Here is a 21,446-nt window from a genome sequence, read left to right as displayed (position 1 = left end):
ACACTGATATAAATATTTGATTAAATAAGTTAATTAGTGGAAGAGAAGAGACAGATCTCCAAGGCAGAATTCAAAATAACTATGTAGATGGTCTGCCCTCAAGAAGCCGGAGCAGAACTGCACCCTGCGTAGGTTTGGGCTGCTCATAGTCACTTCCCTCTAAATGGTGTGGTGGCAGGGTGGGGGAGAGTAACTTTGCAGTGGAGAAATCTTACACTATTTCAGCCAGGTGGTCAAGGTCAGCATCCGAAGCCATAAATCTTGTTGGTAGTGTGTAGCTTTGATTTAATTTGACGAAAATAGCACTTTACCTCTGTAGCTTTCCTCCCAATAGCCCATAGCCTGACTCTTATTGTGAGAAGAACGTTAGACAAATTCTAAAAGTGGGGTGTTCTACAAAATACCTGCCTAGTACTACTCAAAACTGTCAAAGTCATTAAAAACTAGTAAAATTGAGAAACTACCACAGCCAAGAGGAGCCTAAAGAGACATAATGGCTAAACACAGTGTGACATCCTAAAAAGGATCTTGGAACAGGAAAAGGATATTAGGTAAATACTATAGAAATCTGAAAAAAGTATGGACTTTATTTAATAATAATGTATCAATATTGGTTCATTAATTTTAACAAAAGTACCATACTATATACGATGCTAATAATAGGGGAAACTAAGTGTAGAGTTATTAGTTATACTCTGTACTGTCTTTTCAATTTTTCCATAAAACTGTTCTAAAAAAGTCTGTTAAGAGAAAGCGACTGTGGGAAGAGTGTGTCTCAACCAGCACTTGGATTCAGCTGCTTCATTTCCAACAGGGAAGAAACTTACATCAATTCCCTGGACCCTGAGAAGCTATTATAATTCCCCTATGATAAAAACCACCAGATCAGGGCCTGCAGGTTTCCTTATCATCTTACCAAGTGCAGAAATAATCATCCTGATGTCGCAAACAAATTGGCTACTTGTCCCTTCAATGCTCGCCACCGGTTCCTCGGGCCGAAATCAGCCACTATATCTCAAGCTGTGACGATAAAAGTTGTATTGAGCAGGATGTTGTCAACCAAACCAGGAACACTGGACAAGAGACTCTGGCCAAGAGCACCTGGCAGTGCCCCTCCTTGCAATGAAGACTGGGATAAAGATCTGTGGGAACAGACCAGCACCCCATTTGTCTGGGGCACAGCCAACTACTGTGGCAGCAACAACCCTGCAAGCAACATAGTCATGGAACATAAGAGTAACCTGGCTTCAGGCATGTGCATTCCCAAGTCTCTGCTGTATGTTCTGCCATGGAAAAACAATGGAAATGAACAATAACTGAATATCTATTTCATCAAATGCCAGACCCTAGAATACTCTTGCTTCTTCCTGCTACCAATGGGTTCTTCATTTTTTCCCCTCCTAATCTAATTATAGAAAGATAAACTGTGACTTTCAAACTGACAAGTACCTTTTTCTTTTTTCCTCCCTGCTTTGACTTCCATTCATTTGATGCAGGAAAGAACCCTGAAACTCAGAAGAACTATTTCAAATAAAGCATCAACATAGATTAAAAAAAAAAAGTCTGTTAAAAAATAGGTTACGGAGGAAAATAGCATGGACAATATGATCTTATGTAAATTTTATTCATGCATCTAATTCTCAAAATAAAGAGACTTTATTCATGTCAACATAAAGAAACCTTAGGATTTTTGTTGGACATACACTAAATTTACAGATACATTTTTGGAGTGTTGATATAGCTTTTTTTTTAAGTTTATTTATTTATTTTGAGAGAGATAGAAAGAGTGCATGCAGGAGAGGGGCAGACAGAGAGGGAGAGAGAGAATTCCAAGTAGGCTCCACACTGTCAGTGCAGAGCCTGATGCGGGGCTCAATCCCATGAACCGTGAGATCATGACCTGAGCCAAAATCAAGAGTTGGATGCTTAACCGACTGAGCCACCCAGATGCCCCAGAGTGTTAATATAGTTTTAATGTTGAATCTTCCTACCCATAAGAATGGTATTGCTTTCTACTTAATATCTTTCTGTCTTTAATGTCTTTCAATAAAGATTTATTGTTAAAACAAAAAAAAATTAAGTTTAAAATGTTTATCAGTGAATTAAACAAACGACAGTAGTTTTGTTGATATTGTAAAATTTGGAGACATCAGATGAGATTCTGCTGTTGAATGAATTAATTACAGTTAATTAGTGCATCTTCAGTTCAAGATGTCTTGATTCTTAGACCATGCATTCCATATATACTGTATGACTCCCTAAAGAGTTTTGTCTAGTGGAACACTTCTTAATTCTTTTTTAAAAAGTCAGTGTAGCAGTGTCCAAATTGGATTACTAGTCAGCCAAGGAATACTTTCTAAAAAACTAATAGCTAATGCTTATATAACATCTGTATATGTCGAGTACTTTCCATATATTAATTTGGTCCTTACAACAAACCTAAGGAGTATGAGAATATTATTATCCTTCATCTGTTTGACAGATGTTTCCTTGAGGAAACATCTGAGAGTTTAAATGACCTCCCTAAGGTTAGACAACTAGTCTGAAAGAAAGCTGGGACTCAAGCCTGGCTTTCAAGTCCATGCTCTGTAACCTGTTCTGCTGTACTAATTTTTGTATGTTACACATTATATGTTACTCAGCTTCTTGTGAAGATGAAGGCAAAGCTGGTGTCCTTCTAAAATCATATAACACAGTAGCTTTCATTTGTAGCCATTATAACTATCACTTTTAAGCTAGTATATGATGTTGGACTTAATAGTTATTTACAACTATTAACTTTTCATGATCTCTGTAGATAGTTGGGCTTGGGCACAAAGCTGTATTCTGTGAACTCCAAATTTTCTCTTGGATTTAGCCAGACCATCTGAGAACTGCATACTTAGACTACATTGTTATGGCCCTTCCTAATGTTGTCTCTGCCCTACTAGGCAATATGTGTTGAGTCTGCATTGAAAGGCATCGTATCGCTATGACAACTTGTGAGAGGACAGATGGTGGTGGGATTTTTATGTTTATGAAAACAGGGCATGAGTTCTAAAAGATTAAGGAAAGCTGCTCTAGACAACGCATGTCCCTGTTTCTCAGTTTCAGTTACTATTTGTCTCACCAGTGGCCTTTTTGGCCTCTGTGCTGACAGCTCAGAGCCTGGAGACTGTTTTGGATTCTGTGTCTCCCCCTCTCTCTCTGCCCCTTCCCCACTCGCGCTCTCTGTCTCTCAAAAATAAATAAAAGTTAAAAAAATCGGGGTGCCTGGGTGGCTCAATCGGTTGAGCGTCCGACTTTGGCTCAGGTCATGATCTCACAGCTCGTGAGTTTGAGCCCCGCGTCAGGCTCTGTGCTGACAGCTCAGAGCCTGGAGCCTGCTTCGGATTCTGTGTCTCCCTCTCTCTCTCTGCCCCTTCCCTGCTCATGCTCTGTCTCTCTCTGTCAAAAATAAATAAACATTTTTAAAAATTTTTTTAAAAATTAAAAAAATAAGCTATTTCCTCAAGACGGGCATTGCACTTAAGTATGCAGCAAGTATTTTTTGCATGTTTCCCAGTTCATCACACAGAATATTAAAAAGTCATGTATTCAAGAATCTCTACTTAATGAAACTAATAATTTTTATTTGCTCCATTAAGCATTGTCTTAAGTGAAATGAGCCTTTAAAAACAAACTAAAACCGTATTTGGTGGTGAAGAACACAATGACTGCTGATAACAGTTTGGTACCACTGCCTTGATTCAAGCTAAGTTGCCAAATGTTTTGCTCATCATTACTTTTGTGTCATCAGTGCCGACGTCAGACCTGTGAAACAAACGAACGAAGTCTTGTGAAAATTACTTTGACTGTATGATTCCTCTGAAAGGATCCTGGAGACTCCACAAAGCTCTTAGACTATTCTTTGGAAACTGCTATTCAAATCTATCCTTTTTTTAAAATCTGAAATATATTCAGTTTTTTAAAGAAAACTCCTAAGGAAGCAACAATTTTGCACATCTAAGTACGTCATTTAAGGTGAAAGTACTGTGTTGAATTTTAGGAAAATATAGAAAAGAAGGACCTTTGATATCAACTACTATTAACACATATGTATTTTCCTCTAAAATATAATTTAAAAACTAAAGTTACTATTTACATACAGTAAATTCAAACAATACAAGAAAGTATATATATGAAATGTCTCCCTTCTTTATACCACCCATACCTCTCTCTAAAGTTGAATATTCCTCATACATACTTCCAATAAAGACATTTTATTTTATAAAAGTATAATAAACAGAATCCAAGATACCTTTAATTTTTTTAATGTTTATTTGTTTACTTTTGAGAGAGAGAGAGCACAAGCAGGGGAGAGGCAGAGAGAGAGAGAGAGAGAGAGAGAATGAATCCGAAGCAGGCTCCAGACTCTGAGCTGTCAGCACAGAGCCCTATGTGGGGCTCAAACCCACAAACTGTGAAATCATGACCTGAGCCAAGGTCAGACACTTAACCAACTAACTGTGCCACCCAAGTACTCCTGAATCCAAGATACCTTTAGAATAATTTTACTTTTACTTAGAGTAGAAGGCATCTTTTAATAATTTTTTTTTCATTTAGGGAAAACAGGTGAATGATAAGTCTCAAAGAGCTTTTTTTCCTCCTTTTGTCAGTACTGGAAAGTTCTAATTTTTTAGAGTTAAAAACAGTCTGTCTCCAACAAGCTTTAGAAATCAGTAACTTTAGTTAACCATCATTAACAAAAGATTGATGTGTACCACTTAATATATCAAAATATGTTTTAAGTGCAGTGGCTAAAGATCCAAGTTTGAAAACAGATCAGTATGGCCAATGTTAGTGATGAAGAGGAAGGGTGGAGGGAGATGAATGGGAGAGGTGGGTAAGGACTAGGTCTTGGAGGCCAGGAAGGGAATTTGGATTGTACCCTAAGTATAATGGAAACCAACTGGAGAGGATGCATTGGTGATATCCGAATTACATTTTTTAAATGACCATTCTGGACACCTCTGCACAAAAGACAGACTTTAGGGTGTGAAGAGAGGAGATGGGGGATCAGTTAGGAGGTGGTTGTGGTAGTTGAAGTAACAGATGATAGTAGAGTAGACTAGGATTATTGACATTAGTGGAGATGGTGAGGCTCAGATTCAGAAAATATTTTGCATGTAAGTTGTCAGAGTGTGGTTTGAACTGGATGTAAGATATAAGGAAAGAAGGGAATTAATGCTAGACCTATGAGTTGTATGACTGAGGTGGGGTGGATTTACAAACCCTATCACTAAGGGGGTCTAGCAACAAAAGACCAGGCAGGGTATTAGGGGGATCTTCAGTGTGAATATTGAAATTGTCAACAATGACAGTGGGTCTAGGGGTGGAAATGAAGTGGTGATCCAGGTATTGAAGTTATTGGTTAGTGAGGAAGAAGTATGCCTGAGTGTTCAGAAGCTAATAGCCAAAAGGAGGGATAACAGATAGCAAAATTCAGTAACATGCGTTTTAAAGGTCTAGAGTTTCTGAGGGAGAATGGAAGATAGAGTTTAAAATCCATCAAAATACAGTGCTTCTAGGTCTAGTCAAAATTTGATGGGGACTTGGTCTAGAGTGATAGCAGAGGAGATGAACAAATGTGGCCTAACTGGAAAAACAATTAGATTAACTTGACCATACTTGGTGACACCTTGGGAGTGGGAATTGAGAAATGAGAGCCAAAGTAGCCTCTGGGTTTCTGGCTTGTGTGACTGGATAAATTGTGACAGAAACCAAGATAGAGAATGCCTATAATAATGCCCAGGTATGTTGGGGAAGATGACCGGGACAGTTGAGTTTGAGGAGCATATAAGGTTTTCAAGTGGAGATGCCTTATAGGAAGTTGGATACAAGAGATTCTGGGGAAAACGAGATGGAAGAGGGAATGGGGGAGAGGTCAAGAGCCAGAGTGCAAGAAAAAGCAAAAGAAAATATGATTCATCACATTTTCATACCCTTAAAGCAAATGTGACTTCTGGTTCAACACAGTGGTCTATTTTCACACATGCTCTCCCTTGTACTTTTTAAACTCCAGTAAAATGAAATAAAAGAATACAACTGGAAATGAACTTTAACAACAAAGAGAAAGAGAAATTGGAGAAATACCTAAAAGGAAGATGGAGAATCTTGCTGTTTAGTAAACAGATTGGAAGCAACACCAAAACAATTTGCAGAAAAGGGGGTTATGGCAGGGTGAGGAGTGACTTTCCTAACTAAACCCCCCAGTGAATCTTCAGGCTCAGCTTTGACTTTTGTGGTGTGTAAGAATGAGAAATATACGTGAAAATAGAAAGGTTATTTAAAGATGCGTCTAAAGAACAGCTGTATGATTTGATACCCTACCCCCTCTCTCATTCTTCATATAAAACATTCAAAATAACCCAGGTTAAAAAAAAATGGAGAGATTCTCTCTAGAGAAAATGAAGGAATTAAGTTGAAAGGACTACAAGCACTGGTGTGTGGTTGGCACACCAGAGTCAAGATCCCCTCATTCAGGCATTGCAGGAGAGGAAATGTCTCCAGCCTAATAACCAGACCTGTGAACAAAGTAGAGCAAGTACCTTGAAGGAAAGAACACGGTACAGCAGCAGACCAGCTGACCATGGAGGAAATCTTTAGGAAATAAATCTTTAAGAAAACTGATGGCTATATTTTGGAGGAATTTGAGAAAACATATTATATTTTATTATTATATTATAAAAAAAAAGAACAAGAAAGCATTTGCAAATTTAAAATTTGATTAGAAAAATTGTAAATTAAGAGGGGTTGGAAATAACATTGGAATGTCATAGAAATATAGAGCAAACAGACAGATGGAAAATATGACAGGGAAAAATAGATACTCCAGAAAAGAATCAAAAATAGGAGGAAAGAAGCTGTCAAAGAAATAATAGAAGAAAACTTACCAAGGCTGAGAAAAAAACATGCATCGTTAGACTGGAAGAATCTACAGAATGCAGAACAAGATGAATGAGAAAACACCTACATCTAAACACAGCCTCCTATAAGTCTTCCTATTGCCAAGTTAAATAATATTCTGAAAGATCTCAGAAATAACAATAGAGTGTATGTACAAGGAATAAGAATTACACTGCAAGGGCGCCTGGCTGGCTCAGTTGGTAAAGCATGCAACTCTTGATCTCAAGGTTGTGAGTTCAAGCCCCACTTTGGGCATGGGGCCTACTTAAAATAAAATAAATCATGTGAGTAGAAAACCAGAGTCAAGAAAAGAAGAAGAATCACACTGCCATCAGACTTCTCATTACTGTCACTGGACCAATGTCTTAAATACGCAGTAGGAAAATTATTTTGTTCTGACAAATTATTGATCAAGAATGTGAATGTAAAATTAAAAACATTTTTGGACAGCAAGAACTCTTAAGTGTACTTTGCACACACCACATTTGGTGTGGTATCAGAGAAAATAAGGCAAAAGACCAAGAAAGAGAAAAACATGGGTTGAAGGAAATACTGGCTTTAACCAGGAGGTGATTTAAGGACAGTTATAAGATGAAAGCTACACAGGAGGCTGTTCTGTGGTCAGTCAGGAAAGGCTCAGTGAGGAACAAAATTCATTATAAATCACAGGTCTCAGAGAGGGGGTCACTGCATGCCATCCAGGGTCATAGGGGAAGCACCAGCTTTTTATCAAGTGGCAAAAGACAGGAACAGGAGGAAAATCTGGGCCAGAATCTTCAGTGGGGTTTCCACTGGAAAGTAAAGGCAGGGCAGAGCGTACAGTTTAGAACTGGCCAGTTTGAATCCCATGGGCTCTAGGCCCTAGAGACACTCGCTAGTTGCTTAGCACCAGGTCTGGCTTCATTAAGCGCATGCCTCCTGGGGTGCTTGGGTGATAGAGGAGGTGTGGCTCAGGGTTTGGTCAATTTGCATATCAAAAGCCTCCTTCTGGCTGAGCCCACTGCTTGGCTTTAAGAATTGACTAGCCCAGGAAGGAGCAGTCTCTCCCCAGCCAGAAAGATGTTGAAACATCATAATACACAGAAAATTAAAAGCATAAATAATACAGAGGCTTAAGAGACAACTAGTCTGCCCGAAGCAATAAGTGAGGGCCCTGAGAAGCCTGTCTCTGAGAAGAAAATGTGTTCCATAGGATATCTAGCATACACTTGAGAAGCAGAATAATTCTTCAAGATTTGTTATAAGCTTGTTGTCTGTGGTACAAACACACACAAACACACACACACACACACACACACACACACACACACATTCCAAGAACATTCCTAGCATAGAAAGTACAAGAAAATGCAGAAGTGCAATAAGAAAACATTAGTCCTAGGAATTAAATATGGCAGTTGATTTGCCATTATGAAAATTTTCACATCCAGAGAAGTAGAGAGAGTAGCATGATGAATTCCTATATACCCATCACTGGATTCAACAATTATCAAAAATAAGCTACATTCGTTTCATCTATCCTTTCCTCCTTTTTTTTTTCTTACTTGGCACAGAATAGTTAAAAGCAAACTACAGACAGTAAATAATTTTTACCCCTACATTCTTCAGTTTCAATCCCTAAAAGAAAATACATTTACTTTTTAAATCATAATGCCATTATGAAACCTACAAAATTAACAGTAATTTCTTGGTATAACCTAACATTCCAGTGCATAATCAAGTTTCTCCATTTGTCTCAAAAGCATGTTTGTATAGTTGATATGTTCAAATTGATCCAAACAAGATGCTTATGTGGTATCTGGTGTGTGGTTTTTTCTCATGCCACTTGACATATTGAAGAAACAGTATCAGTTTGCCTGTAGAATATCCCACATTAAGGGTCTAACTTTATTTCCTTGAGGTTGTCATTTAGCTTGTTCCTCTATCCCTCTGTATTTCCAGTAATTTGAAGCTAGTTGTTAAAAGTTTGGTTGGATTCAGGTTAAGATTTTTGGCAAGAAGACCTGATAGGTAATGCTGTGTGAAATGTAGCTGTTTTTCAGTATTGTATGGAGTTCATGGAAAAAAATTCATTTTATCTTAAAATTAGAAAATTTGCTTCTGATAATATAGCATTGGACAAGGAAATCCTATCATACTGTGTGCTTTTCAGTGAACAATGTTCATGGGGTCATGTTAAGGTAAACTGCTGTTTGCTGGTTTTCAACTTTCAAAATCAAGTATACTAAGACAAGAAGATTTCATTGTATTTAGGCAACAGAAGGTTTTTATTAAGTTTGTCAACATAAGTTAGGAGGAGTTGGGTGGGGAAAGTGGGAAGACACTGGCATCCTTATCTGCAAATGAGGGAATTAAGAGATGTGGAATAAGAATCAGAAGTTTAAGTATATTTAAGACTGCAAAGGAGTATTCTATAGTATTAGAATAATATAATTATTAGAAACACAAGAAAGAGTCTAGTGTAAATGAACTTAATCTTCATCTCTCATATAAGAGGATTAATAGATAAGGTCTAAGATGTTTTTTACTGCTTCTGGTAATTAACCATTTTTATTTAAATTCTTGTAGAGGTAACTACCAGAGAAACTTAAGAACAGACTTTTTTCTTTTTCTTTTTTCTTTTTGAGAGAGAGAGAGAGAGAGTGGGAGAGGGGCAGGGAGACAGGGAGACAGAGGATCCAAAGCAGGTTCTGCACTGACAGCAGAAAGCCTGAGATGTGGGGCTTGAACTCAGGAACCACCTGTGGGATCATGACCTGAAATCAGCCGCTCAACCAACTGAGCCCCCCAGGTGTCCCAAGAACACTTTTAAAGTGGGTGTGTCTGGGGAGTGGAATTGGGGGTGGGAGGAGTGGAAAGCAATGTTGCTTCTTTATTGTACATTTTTCTGGACTCTGTGGTTGCTTTTAACCATGCACATTAAGGAAAGTAATAACTTTCCCCCTTAGTCTTAATAACTACCCTAAAACGTGGTTTCATCAAGTAAGCTCTACTTTAATATAACCTTAGTTTTCAAATGTATGAAGACACAGGTCAGATATATAAAAGAATTAAGCACACATCAGAAAAAATCTTTGTACTTAGTAGTTGTAGATCTAGAGCACAATAGTAGTGAATTCTGGCTTGCTGAAACAAATTGTATCAAAGTTCTATGCACCTAAAGGATTTGAAATGCTTGCCTTTTCAATGGTTGCCATTTGTTTCCTGATTTGAAGCCTCTCCTGACTGCCTTGTGCAGAGCCGGTTCCTTTAAAATTTAAAAACTTCACTGTAGTGATAGAATGGCACAAAGTAACAAACTGCCTCAACACAATGATAGTGAAAATAACCTCTGTAGCCAACTAAAGAAAAGCTAACAATGATAAACTTCAGGAGGATGATAGATGCTTTCCAGAGAAGTTTTCCTAATTGTTTTAAGCTGTGAGTGGTTAGTAACTTTCTCCCCAGAAATTAATCCATTGTACATAATGAATATAGACAACTAAAGAATATCCAGGGGTGCCTGGGTGGCTCAGTCATTTGAGTGTCTGACTTTTGATTCAAGCTCAGACTGTGATCTCACAGTTCGTGGGTTTGAGCCCCGTGTCGGGTTCTGTGCTGACAGTGCAGAGCCTGCCTTGGATTCTCTGTGTCCCTCTCTCTCTGCCCCTGGTCCCCTCACACCTCCTCTCTCTCTAAAATAAATTTGTAAAATATTAAAAAAAAAAAAAAAAAAAAAAAGAACTTCCAGAAATTTTAAAAGGTTGCTTTTCCTGAGCAGGATAAATCGCACATGTCATTGGAAGATCAGATTTCATAACTCCCCATGCTTGAAAGAATTCGGAATTTGAAGAGTGCTTCAGGCAAGAAATGGAGGGTCAAAATCTGCATTGCCTAAGAAGAGTTTCTAGTGATGATCTCTCTGAATGTAATCCTAGCTGTAAAAAGAGAAAGCTATGTGAAAGCTTTAAAATCATGCCATGGAAAAATATTATCTAGATAGCAAGCATTTACTTCATGCATACTGGTTTTAACACAGTGTATTCAGATTTAAATTACAGATGTTTTTGGCCTAAGTTTGTTAAATGCACAAATCTCTCCCCTCAAAACTTTTTTGAATGTAATGAAATCTCTGGAAATGAGCCCTGAAGTTTGTTTAAAGTCCCAGTAGATGTTGAGTTTAGCTCTTCCAACCATTGAGCTCTGTTGTTTACCTTTTCATCTCAGATTACTAGTTTTCATTCATTATAAAATCCGGCAGAAGAATAAATTATGTATATTTTATAATTCACGTATTCTAAGTATTATTTGCTTTTCAGTGCCACTTAACGGTTATTTGTAGAATGTGGTTATTGAAATCAGCAATGGATGTGAAATCAGACTGAATCATAATGTTGGCGTTAATCCTAGATTATATAACAGTGGACGAATGATTTAATTTATCTGGGCCCATTTCCTCTTTTATGAATAAAGGAGTCAGATTGACCCTTTAATCCATCATTCTGTGTCATCACCTAAATCATTAAGGGTTCCTGTGTTTTAAAAGATTTTATGAAGAGTATAAACAACCTCGTTATCCTCAGTTCTTGCCATGTCCCTTAAACGAGTAACGTGTGGAAAACACGAGATGATTTTCCCTTCTGCCTAAATTTATAAAATCTAGGAATTTATAAATTTGGTTTAACAGTTCAAAATTTTAGTCTGAGGAAAAAGAAAAACTCCATATTAGACCTAATAGATACTAAACCAGAGTGAAATATAATTTAGTTTTTAAAGTACAGTATTCATGAAAGAAAATCCGGAGGGCTCTGTTCCAGTTACTAGTACTGCTAAACAACCTACCCCCAAATGTAGTGGCTTAAGACAATAATAAACATTTAATTAGCTCAGAACTCGCATTCTGGGTAGCTCCCTTCTGCTCCACAATATCAAGTGGATGTTGGGCTATTATTGCCCAAAGACTGGGGCTGATTAAGCATTTTCTCAGCTCTTCCCTTTATAACAAAACACCTTGGAAACATTTTCTATAGTCACTATCGCTAATTCCCCTCTACCGGTTTTCGTTTTTAAGATTTTTTAAAAAAATGATTCTTTTTTTTTTGTTAAAATGTTTATTATTTTTGAGAAAGAGAGAGAAAATCAGCAGGGGAGGGGCAGAGAGAAAGGGAGCCAGAATCCCAAGCAGGCTCCACGCCATCAGCACAGAGCCTGACGTGGGGCTCAAACTCATGAACTGGGATATCATGACCTGAGCCACCCAGGTGCCCCCAAAATAATTCATTTTGAAATAATTTCAAATATAGAGAAAATCTGCCAGAAGGGTGAAGATTCCTGTATCCCTCACCTAGATTCCCCAGTTACTAACATTTTATCGAATTTGCTCCATTGTTCAGTTCTACTCCCTCTCCATATACGCATACCCAACACGCATGATCATTCATCCTTTTTTGAACCTTTAGAAAACAAGCTTTATACATGATATCCCATCACTACTAAATATTCTAGTCTGTGTTTTCTAACTAGAACATTCTCGTATATAACATTGTTACAACATTGCCATCCAGTCCACAAACTTCATTCATATTTTGCCAAATGTCTCAGCAGTATCCCTTGTGATACCTCTTCTGATCCAGGCTGCTATCCAGAATATGTGATGCATTTAGTTGTCATGTCTGTTCAGACTCATTCAGTCTGAAACAGTACTGCGGTCTTTCCCTTGAGAGTTTTATTGAGCAGAGACTTTATGTTATGTAGGATGATCCTGGAGTACTTTAATATGTTCCTCATGTGACCTCCACCCACAAGCTTTAGCATCCATTGATGACTCCCATCTGAATCAAACACCTCTATGATAATTGCCAAGTGGTGATTTTCTATTTCCTTCATTCCTTCTACATTTATCAGTTGGGGAGCTTTTCCTTCATTCATTTATTGGTAATATAAGGACTCATTAGTTCCTATTTTATTTGTCAGGTGGTAATCCATTACTATCATCATTTATTTTGACATTAAAATTGTCTATTTGGCCAGTAGGAACCCCTTCAAGTTACATCCTGTGTTTTGATATGTCCCATTATTCACTGAGCATTTCCTTACTTTTTGGGATAGAAAGTATCCCAGGGTCATTTTGTACTTTCCCTGACCTAGTTCTGGAATCAGTCTTTTCTCAAAATAGCTCTGGTCCCTCTTAGTGTAGGTTAGGTATTTAGAAAACAACATCTGGGCACTTGATGTGCTCAATGCTACAGGGGTGTCATCACTTCTGGGCCCTCTCAGCCAATAAGGCTAGGAAGATATCTACGTATATGTAGAAGCAGCCTAATTTTAATATGTTGGAGCTTTGATTGCAAGATAGTATTGCATGATATTCCAGTCGGGGAGAAAAATTAACTTTTATTTTCTTCGTCCCTTCTCCTCCAGGTATGTGTAATCCTAGAAACTATAGTGACACACCTCCAACCTCAAAGAGCACGGTGGAGGAGCTTCACGAGCCAATCCCTTCTCTCTTCCGGGCGCTCACAGAAGGAGACACTCAATTGAACTGGAACATTGTTTCCTTCCCTGTTGCAGAGGAACTCTCACATCATGAGAATCTGGTTTCCTTTTTAGAAACTGTGAACCAGCCACACCATCAAAATGTGTCTGTTCCTAGCAATAATGTTCACGCACCTTACTCCAGTGACAAAGGTAACTGCCCACAGCTGACTTTCTGTCTTGCCCCCTCACTTTCTGGGTGGTCTGTGAAACCTAAAGTATCTTTGAGTTTGTCTAATTTTAAGTAAATTCTGGACTTTAATGACCCTAATCCCTAAGTAGATAAGGAGGCATGTCAGGCATATAGTCACCACTCCTTCATGGTCACAGTGATAGAGGTTGTGTTGGAAGATAGATAATCTGGTTCTAATTTTGATGTTTATTTGTGTTAGGCTTAAATTGTTCTTTCCATAGGATAGCAACAGTGCTGCTTACTTTATATAGCATTGCACACTGTCAGGTAATATTCAGAGTGTCCTAGGAAGTCACGTTTTTGTAATAGCATTGGTACCAAAAATGCTACTGAGGTCATCTGCTAAATTTCTTTATGAACAAGTTGGTATTACAGACGTCTAATCTCCAGGTATAAACTGTCCCCAGTGCTGTTGGTCAGAAGGGGAACTAAATGAAAGAATGACTTGTATAACTTTGAAAACCATATTAAAGAACGCTTATTAGTGAGGATAGGTCATTCCTTAATGTAAAGGGCATGTAACTTTTATAAAATCTTTGATATTTTCAAGTAAAAGGCTCTGCACCATTTTACTGTGGAAGAATATGGCAATGATGAAGTTTTTATTTCTTAAAATATGAAATGAATTATGCATAAATAGTATAATTTGTATTATTTCTTATTTGGCTTTTTCTTGTGCCCTCCCTTATAACCCTGCCTATCTGAAATAGTATGACCTTTGGATATCAGTAGTAAAAGCAAAACAGCATTTGTTAATGATACTCAGAGTAAGCATTCTTGTTGCTTTTTGGTTATACTACCTTAAGAGACAAATTGCAGATTTTGGAAAACATCAGAAATATATGGAATATGCCTTATTAAGGTATTTTGCTACCATTTTCTCCACTAAAATGTAATCAGTATAATAGGCATTCAATGATAATTCATAAATTTTGTTCAAATATCATTTAATTTAATAAAATAATTAGCAGGAAGCCAAGTTTCCTGGAAACACCAACTATCTTTCGAGACAAAGTTTCTCCTCTTTGACACCTTCTCTAGGTGCCCCTGCTTTTACCTCTAGAGCAAATTAGCTCTATTCCTTCTCCCCATATTTGTGTTTTGACTTGTTGTCTGTTTTTAACTTATAGGTCTACCATTTTGTACTTAGTTCCTTGGATTCTCTCATTACTCTTTGAGTCCATAATGGCCATCCATAGTAGGTGATCCACAAATACTTGTTCAATTAATAAATGAAAAAAAGTTACTAATCACCTGGAGATTCAAAGCTCCCCTGTCCTGCTCAGTCCCTAGTCTGCCTGGTCTCATGCTGTACTGGCCTTCGTGTTTTCTGTCTTGACCTGATCTCATCTTCTATAGCCAGTGATGGTTCTGCTGTCTCCTGCTGCCAACCTTTCACTGCAGCGGGACTGGCCTCCACTCCGTTCCCCATGCGCACTGCACTGGTCTCCTTGTGACTTTCCTTATTTTGTTACCTGGTAACTTTGCATTTCACTCTTCTTCCTAATACAAGCCCGCTCTTTTCCATTAAACCTTTCCTTGCTATTCAGATGCCTGGTAATTTATCAGTTCTATAAATGGCTCTGTAAAATAACAGACTCTAATCATACACTCTCTATTAATATTTTTTATTGTCTTTATTTATTTCATGTACCCTATCCTCCTAGCTAGGTCATTATATGACATTAACCACCAGGAGAACTAAAAATTGAAACAATCAAAAATAGTTGTGTTGGAAAGCAAGACTAGAAATTGCTACTGATAATATGAGCGTTTTTAAATAGCTAATGCAGAATTATGCCAAGTATTGCTAACCATTTTGCATCATTTGAATTAAGTTTGTTTTGTTTTTTTTGTAAATTCTCAGTATAGCTTTAGAACAGTATTTTTAAAACTTCTTTTAGCCAGAGAATTCTCTCCTCTAAGGAAATCTTATCAGAAATGCCCAATTTGAGGTGCCTGGGTGGCTCAGTCAGTTAAGTGTCCAACTTTGGCTCAAGTCACGATCTCATGGTTCTTGAGTTCAAACCCCTCATCAGGCTCTCTGCTGTCAGTGCAGAGCCCATTTCAGATCCTCTGTCTTCCTCCCTCTCTGCCCCTCCTGCTCACGCTCCCCCCACCTCTCTCTCAAATATAAATAGAAAGAAGGAAGGAAGGAAGGAAGGAAGGAAGGAAGGAAGGAAGGAAGGAAGGAAGGAAGGAAGGAAGGAAGGAAAGAAAGAAAGAAGGAAGGAAAGAAGGAAGGAAAGAAGGAAGGAATGCCCAATTTAAAAGGCACAGCTCTGAAGCGTAGCAAACGTTAAGCCTAGTAACCTTAACTTTGAGATCAAAGTCCAGAATCTGATAAAGTGACTAAGGAAGTCCTTTACCTTCTTCAACTGGAGTGGGAGACTCTGGCTTCTTTCTCAATATAATTAACAAATGTGATCTTTTTTCCTACACCTCCTCCATTGTCCTGTGTAGACTAGCAGTAAGAGAACCAAGAATAACTATTAATATCAGACAGGTATTAAAGCATTTCCTGATTTTCCTCTTTCTTGCTCTGAGCTCTTAATTTTTTCTTTTTCAGAACACATGTGTACTGTGGTTTATTTTGATGACTGCATGTCCATACATCAGTGTAAAATATCCTGTGAATCCATGGGAGCGTCCAAATATCGCTGGTTCCATAACGCCTGCTGCGAGTGCATTGGTCCAGAATGCATCGACTATGGTAGTAAAACTGTCAAATGTATGAACTGCATGTTCTAAAGAAGGAGAAGAATGCAAACCAAAGCAATCTAGACAACAAGAAAGATATGAAAAACTATTCATTGAGCTCTACTGGTTGCACCGGCATGCTAGCTGGTTAAGAAGATAGAATTTGGACAGAGTTAAAGTATGACAAATCCAGTAATGTGTTAAATTATAATTATCACTGCTCTGGTTGATTTTATAGCCCACTGGCAATAAGCCCTTTCCTCTTAAATACATTTACAACTTTGATCATATGAGAAGCAAGTACACAGAGAATTTCTTGAAAGATCTGAGGTTTTTTGACAAAGCCTGATGTCATTTTTTTTCTAGCATTCCAAAAGCCTTTGGTTTTGAAAGTGTTAGAGCACATTAACATAAGTTATGACTTCTTCATATACTACTCCTGGGACACTGAGTTTTTCCAGTCGTACACCAGTCTTCACTCACTGTACCTTGTCTCATTTATCTCTTCTATAAATAGGGTAGATAGTCCGATGAGAACTCACATAAATTTCACCATTAAAGGCTTAATTTCAAACCTTGTAATGTTGGTTTTAGAAAGTAAATGCTTACTACATTTTACAGTTTAAAACTCTTACGTAGTAGAATCCATCCTGTAATACACATGCTGACAGAGCTTTGAGGAAAATTTCTCCTTCTCTTACATGCCCCTGCCCAAAGTGCTGAGGTAGGTGAATTCTGACCGAGAATTGCAAGGCACACCTATGACATTGCATTAAATATTCTGCTAGGGTATAAAGAATTAGGAAGATAAGCATTTCTCAGACTTAAGGTACCAGCTTACGGAACACTCAGGATGGGAAGTGCCTGCCAAATCAGACTCCACTTAGAGCACCAGGGAAACACTTCGTCCTGTTGTACAGACAGCGTGGGCAGAGCCTTGTTCCTAAGCTGAGTGACAGGAGGAGATAAAGAGGAAACTCACCGGTGTGAACAGGGAAGGTTGAAAAAGCCGGCAATTCTTATGGGAAGCAAACTTAAATTATTTTGTTATAGTGTAATCTTTCCTTTAGGTTTCCATCTGGATAGAATGTTCTCACTACAAAGTATAATCAGACAGTGGGAGGTGAAGGGTATGCAGTGAAAAAGAAATCTCTGTTTAAGATGATGTTAACTCCAAATACACTACAGACTATTTTGTTTTATATGTTTCGATAATGATAAGCTTAAATACTATGTGTCCTTCATCGTAATAAAACCCCAGTCTTCAAGCATGAATCTAAAACATAAATATTTATATTACAGAGACTCTTGACTATACAAAATTATTAATTTTTCAGTACATTATGAGTTACAAGTAACTTGCAGGAATATCTTTTTTGTATGTCTAAATATTTTAGTACATAAAAATAGATAATGCTCTTAGACACTTTGTATTTGTATTCATTATATGAACAATAGTTAGTTACAAAATCATATGTAATATCATAATTAACTATCATAAAATCTAAAGCCTTAATACCTTTCTGTTCTTTCAGACTACTCTAATGAATACTAAAGGTACTTTAGCCTTTTCAAAAACGTTTGGCCTTTAAAAAAAAAGTTAAAATTTAGCTCTTGTGTGTATTTTTTTTAATAGGAAAACATTGGGATATCCTTTTCTTACTTCCAACTAAAATGCCTCTGTTTAAAACTTCCTTGAAAACATTTTGGCTTTCCTTCTTCATTAATGCCTACAAAGGTAATGGTTTTCTTAAAACCTTTTAAACTAAAAAAGAGAAAGTTTTAAAGGAATCTACATCCAGGTGCTTCATTTCCACTTTGGTATTCTTCAAAGTAATTTCATATCTATGAATATAGAAATCCTTCTGTGTTTATTGACAGTGCTTAATGTTGCCTTAACTATGACACTTTTTAACTGCATTTATCATCTTTATTAGGACTTCATTATTAAATTTTTAACTGTAATATCTCTTCTGCCCTTATACTGGGAAGGTAATTTCTTGAACCATATTGTATTTGAACTGATTTTCCTTACATCTATTTCTCCCAGTAGAAATTATCCCTAAATGCAATGGTTAATTTCATATTCAATTTTGCTTTGTTTTTGTGGTTTATGAAGGGATTGAAAGACAGAGTTTACCTAAAAGATTCCATTACCAGTTTATAATGTATTTCAAGTTTTTAATAATAATGTTTTCCAAAATAAAAGTATAACATTTCAGAAGCCAGTAACCCCACTAAAATTTAGACCCTTTATTACTATTCTAGATATGATTTACTTCTAACTTGAAGCTCTGGTAAAAATTCTTTTTTTTTTAAATCAAAAATTAGGTTAACTATTTTATGACTAGATCAAAAAACCCCTAAATCAGTAGGTATTATAAAAGCCATATATAAAAGTTTCTTTCCTAGGGTAAGACATGCCCCTGCTAGTTAGTTTTCCTGTCTCTCTTTGTCCCCATAACATCTAATTATTGCAGAAATGTACTCAAAATAGTGGCACCAAATCAAATGATAATTCAAATAAAGTAAGTCTTTGTTTACATAGAATGCTAAAAAGAGAGGCTTTCATTTAGAAATAATATTTCTAAAGCTTCAGGAAACAAAATTGGTAAGCTTTTAGAATATTTGAACAATTATTTATAAAGCAGAGTAGCATCAACATAGAGAAAAGAAACTAAAACTTCTGAAAAATGAGGTAGATATGAATAAGCCACATATTTAAAGTTTGTTTTTGTGAAAGCTTCCTTGAAGATTTTTAAAATCTATCCTACATTCCCCAGAGTCTATGTTAATTGTATTTCACATGATCTACAACATGTAGAATTACGCATTTTTTTATTTGGTTGTCCCTATAAGCAAAAGAGTATTTTAATAAAAAATTGAAATGACTGTGTCCTGCTTTTTGCTAACTTCAGTGTAGAACAAACACTAGAATAAATGTGACATTTCTGTCTAGAGAAGTTCTAGTTTGAGGGAAGCGTGTACCCTTCACTCTGGATGTCCCTACACATTGTGTTGAAACAAAGGCTCTTTAATAGTTTGCTCTCTGCTTTTTCATGCGCTTTGTTCCAATACGGGGGAAACTTTGAAATGAAATACTTAACATTCTCCTTGTTCTACAAGGCTCAGGAGATCTGTCTGATGTTTGGAAGGAGTCACAGGAAGGTCAAGGTAGGAAAATCACTCCCCGCTCTCCCACAGTGACCCTCATGGGATGACGTTATTAGAATTGAGAGCCATAAATGGTACCTTTATGATAGATTCAGCGTTGTTTCCCAGAATCTACGTTCTGACAGCTTGGTGGACAGGGCTTCTAGAGAGGGGAACATTCTAGAGGACAGGTTGCCAGCCGAGTGATTTAACGGAATGAGAAATCTAAGGAGTTCGGGGGTAGAATTCATTTCAAGTAGGACCATACATTCGATGAGGAAAGTTGTTCTTTTGCTGAAGCTGTCCAGTGGCGGTGAGTCATGTGACCCTGAGAGGCAGAGGGTCTTGATCTGAAGATGCCCAGTGGAGCGAGATCCTCTCAGCCGGGGAAACCAGCAGGCCGGCAGGCTGCAGTATGGCAGGCCCACCCAGCGGCCCACGCCAGGTATGTTCTGAGTTCCTTAAGCTGGCGGACACTCCATTGGCTTATAGGTGTTAAGAGTCACGACTCTTAGGCCTCTTAGATTTTTCCTAACCATTTGAAAAAAAGTTCATTTTACATCTTTTTGTTTTGAAGTCTGTGCTTGAAGGATGGAGTCAGCAGCAACTCCAGGGCCCAGCTTTTGAGATGAGAATTCTCAGTACAAAAGCAGAGAGAAAAATTTCTGCCCTCCCAGCATGGTGCTGTGACTCAGAAAGAAACCTGGAAAAGTACAGAGCCCTCATCCATCACGGGGACCGAAATGTCCTGATTTGATTGAAGTTAGCCACTGAATTTAGACACAGACACCACCGAACTACTTCTGTGGCAATAATGATTGCATTGTGAGCCCTCCTGATGTACACGATGCCACAGCCAGAGTGATCCTTCTAACACAGATGTGCAGGTAATAGCTCCCCAACCCCAGTTCCAAATCCCAGCGAACTGCAAGGCCTTTGTGCCCCTTTGCCTCAGGGGCTCAAGTTACCTAGTAGGAGCAAAGCAGACAACTACTTTTTGTTTTTCAGCAGTCTCCTCTGCTTCAGTGGATTTTGCTTCTGGGGGGGGGGGGGGGGGTGGGGAGGTGGGGGTAAGCAATCAATCGCATTTGCCAGAAAATGGGAAGAGGCCTGGGTCTCCCAGACCATGGGGACTGTGCTCCAGGCCTCAATGTGCCCTGAAGTGTCCTGGTTCCAAAGTCAGCAGTTGCCTTCTTCTAGAGGTTTCAACTTACGGCTATTAGCAGCCCAGCCCCACCCTCCGTGTCTAGGGCCCCCAGACTTGCCTCTAGGATCCTGTGAGATGCAGGGTAGGTAACAGAGCCTTGCTCTTGGCAGATGTTGGCTGCAATAGGGCTCTGGGTCAGATTTTACTTGATTTGAAGAAAATGATGAGAGAAGACTTGTTGGAGTCCTGGGTTTGTGGAATGGCATTTTCTTCTCTCAGCCTTATCCACCGGCGGCCTCACTGTCCTCTCCTCCCGCCTCACACCCCCTTCCCTCATCCTCCTGTTCTCTCTGCTGCTGGCCTTGCCCTCCCTCAGCACACCACATTTATGCCACCCTTGGGATTTGCATGAGTTGTTTCCTCTGCTGCCCTCTGCTTTTTATGCAGATTTTGTTTGCTTGTTCTTATTCCTGTCTGAGCTCAAATATCTCTACTACCATCTCTCAAGGAATGGCCTCTCCCCAGTCACCCCTCCTATTACCATTTTATTTTTTTAATATCAGGTAACTCTCCGAAAGTATTTATCGGTGACTTTTCTATTCTCCTCTAACTAGCATGTGAGGCCCATGAGAGTAGGGAACTTGATTCTTTATCACTGCCTTGAACAGTTGTCCAGCACCCTTAAGTGTGGGACACATGGCAGACACAGATGCTTTACGGATGAATGAATGATAGCAGGTCCTCTCATACTTCTGCTTAAAATGCTGGCTCCTCAGATAAAGGCCCAACTCTTCAGCAGGTCCCTAAGGGCCC

At 38.2% G+C, this 21,446-nt stretch overlaps 1 protein-coding gene and 1 pseudogene across 2 annotated transcripts in view; both read left to right on the top strand.

Moving 5' to 3' along the window:
• TWSG1 (twisted gastrulation BMP signaling modulator 1) overlaps positions 1-19,225 on the top strand; it is a 72,953-nt gene extending 53,728 nt beyond the window's left edge. For both annotated transcript variants that reach the window (XM_086682457.1, XM_086682458.1), the window contains exons 4-5: positions 13,327-13,593; positions 16,203-19,225. In XM_086682457.1, the coding sequence (XP_086538583.1) occupies positions 13,327-13,593; positions 16,203-16,384 (449 nt within the window). In that variant the 3' untranslated portion in view covers positions 16,385-19,225. The remainder of the gene's footprint in view (positions 1-13,326; positions 13,594-16,202) is intronic.
• LOC112868431 (gametocyte-specific factor 1 pseudogene) lies at positions 88-1,445 on the top strand (annotated as a pseudogene).
• Positions 19,226-21,446: the final 2,221 nt, after the last annotated feature.

The sequence above is a fragment of the Puma concolor genome, chromosome D3 (genome assembly GCF_028749965.1).
Source record: "Puma concolor isolate L17-30 chromosome D3, mPumCon1.1.hap2, whole genome shotgun sequence".
NCBI classification, from domain to species: Eukaryota; Metazoa; Chordata; class Mammalia; order Carnivora; family Felidae; genus Puma; species Puma concolor.
This window is presented reverse-complemented; position numbering and strand designations above follow the sequence as displayed.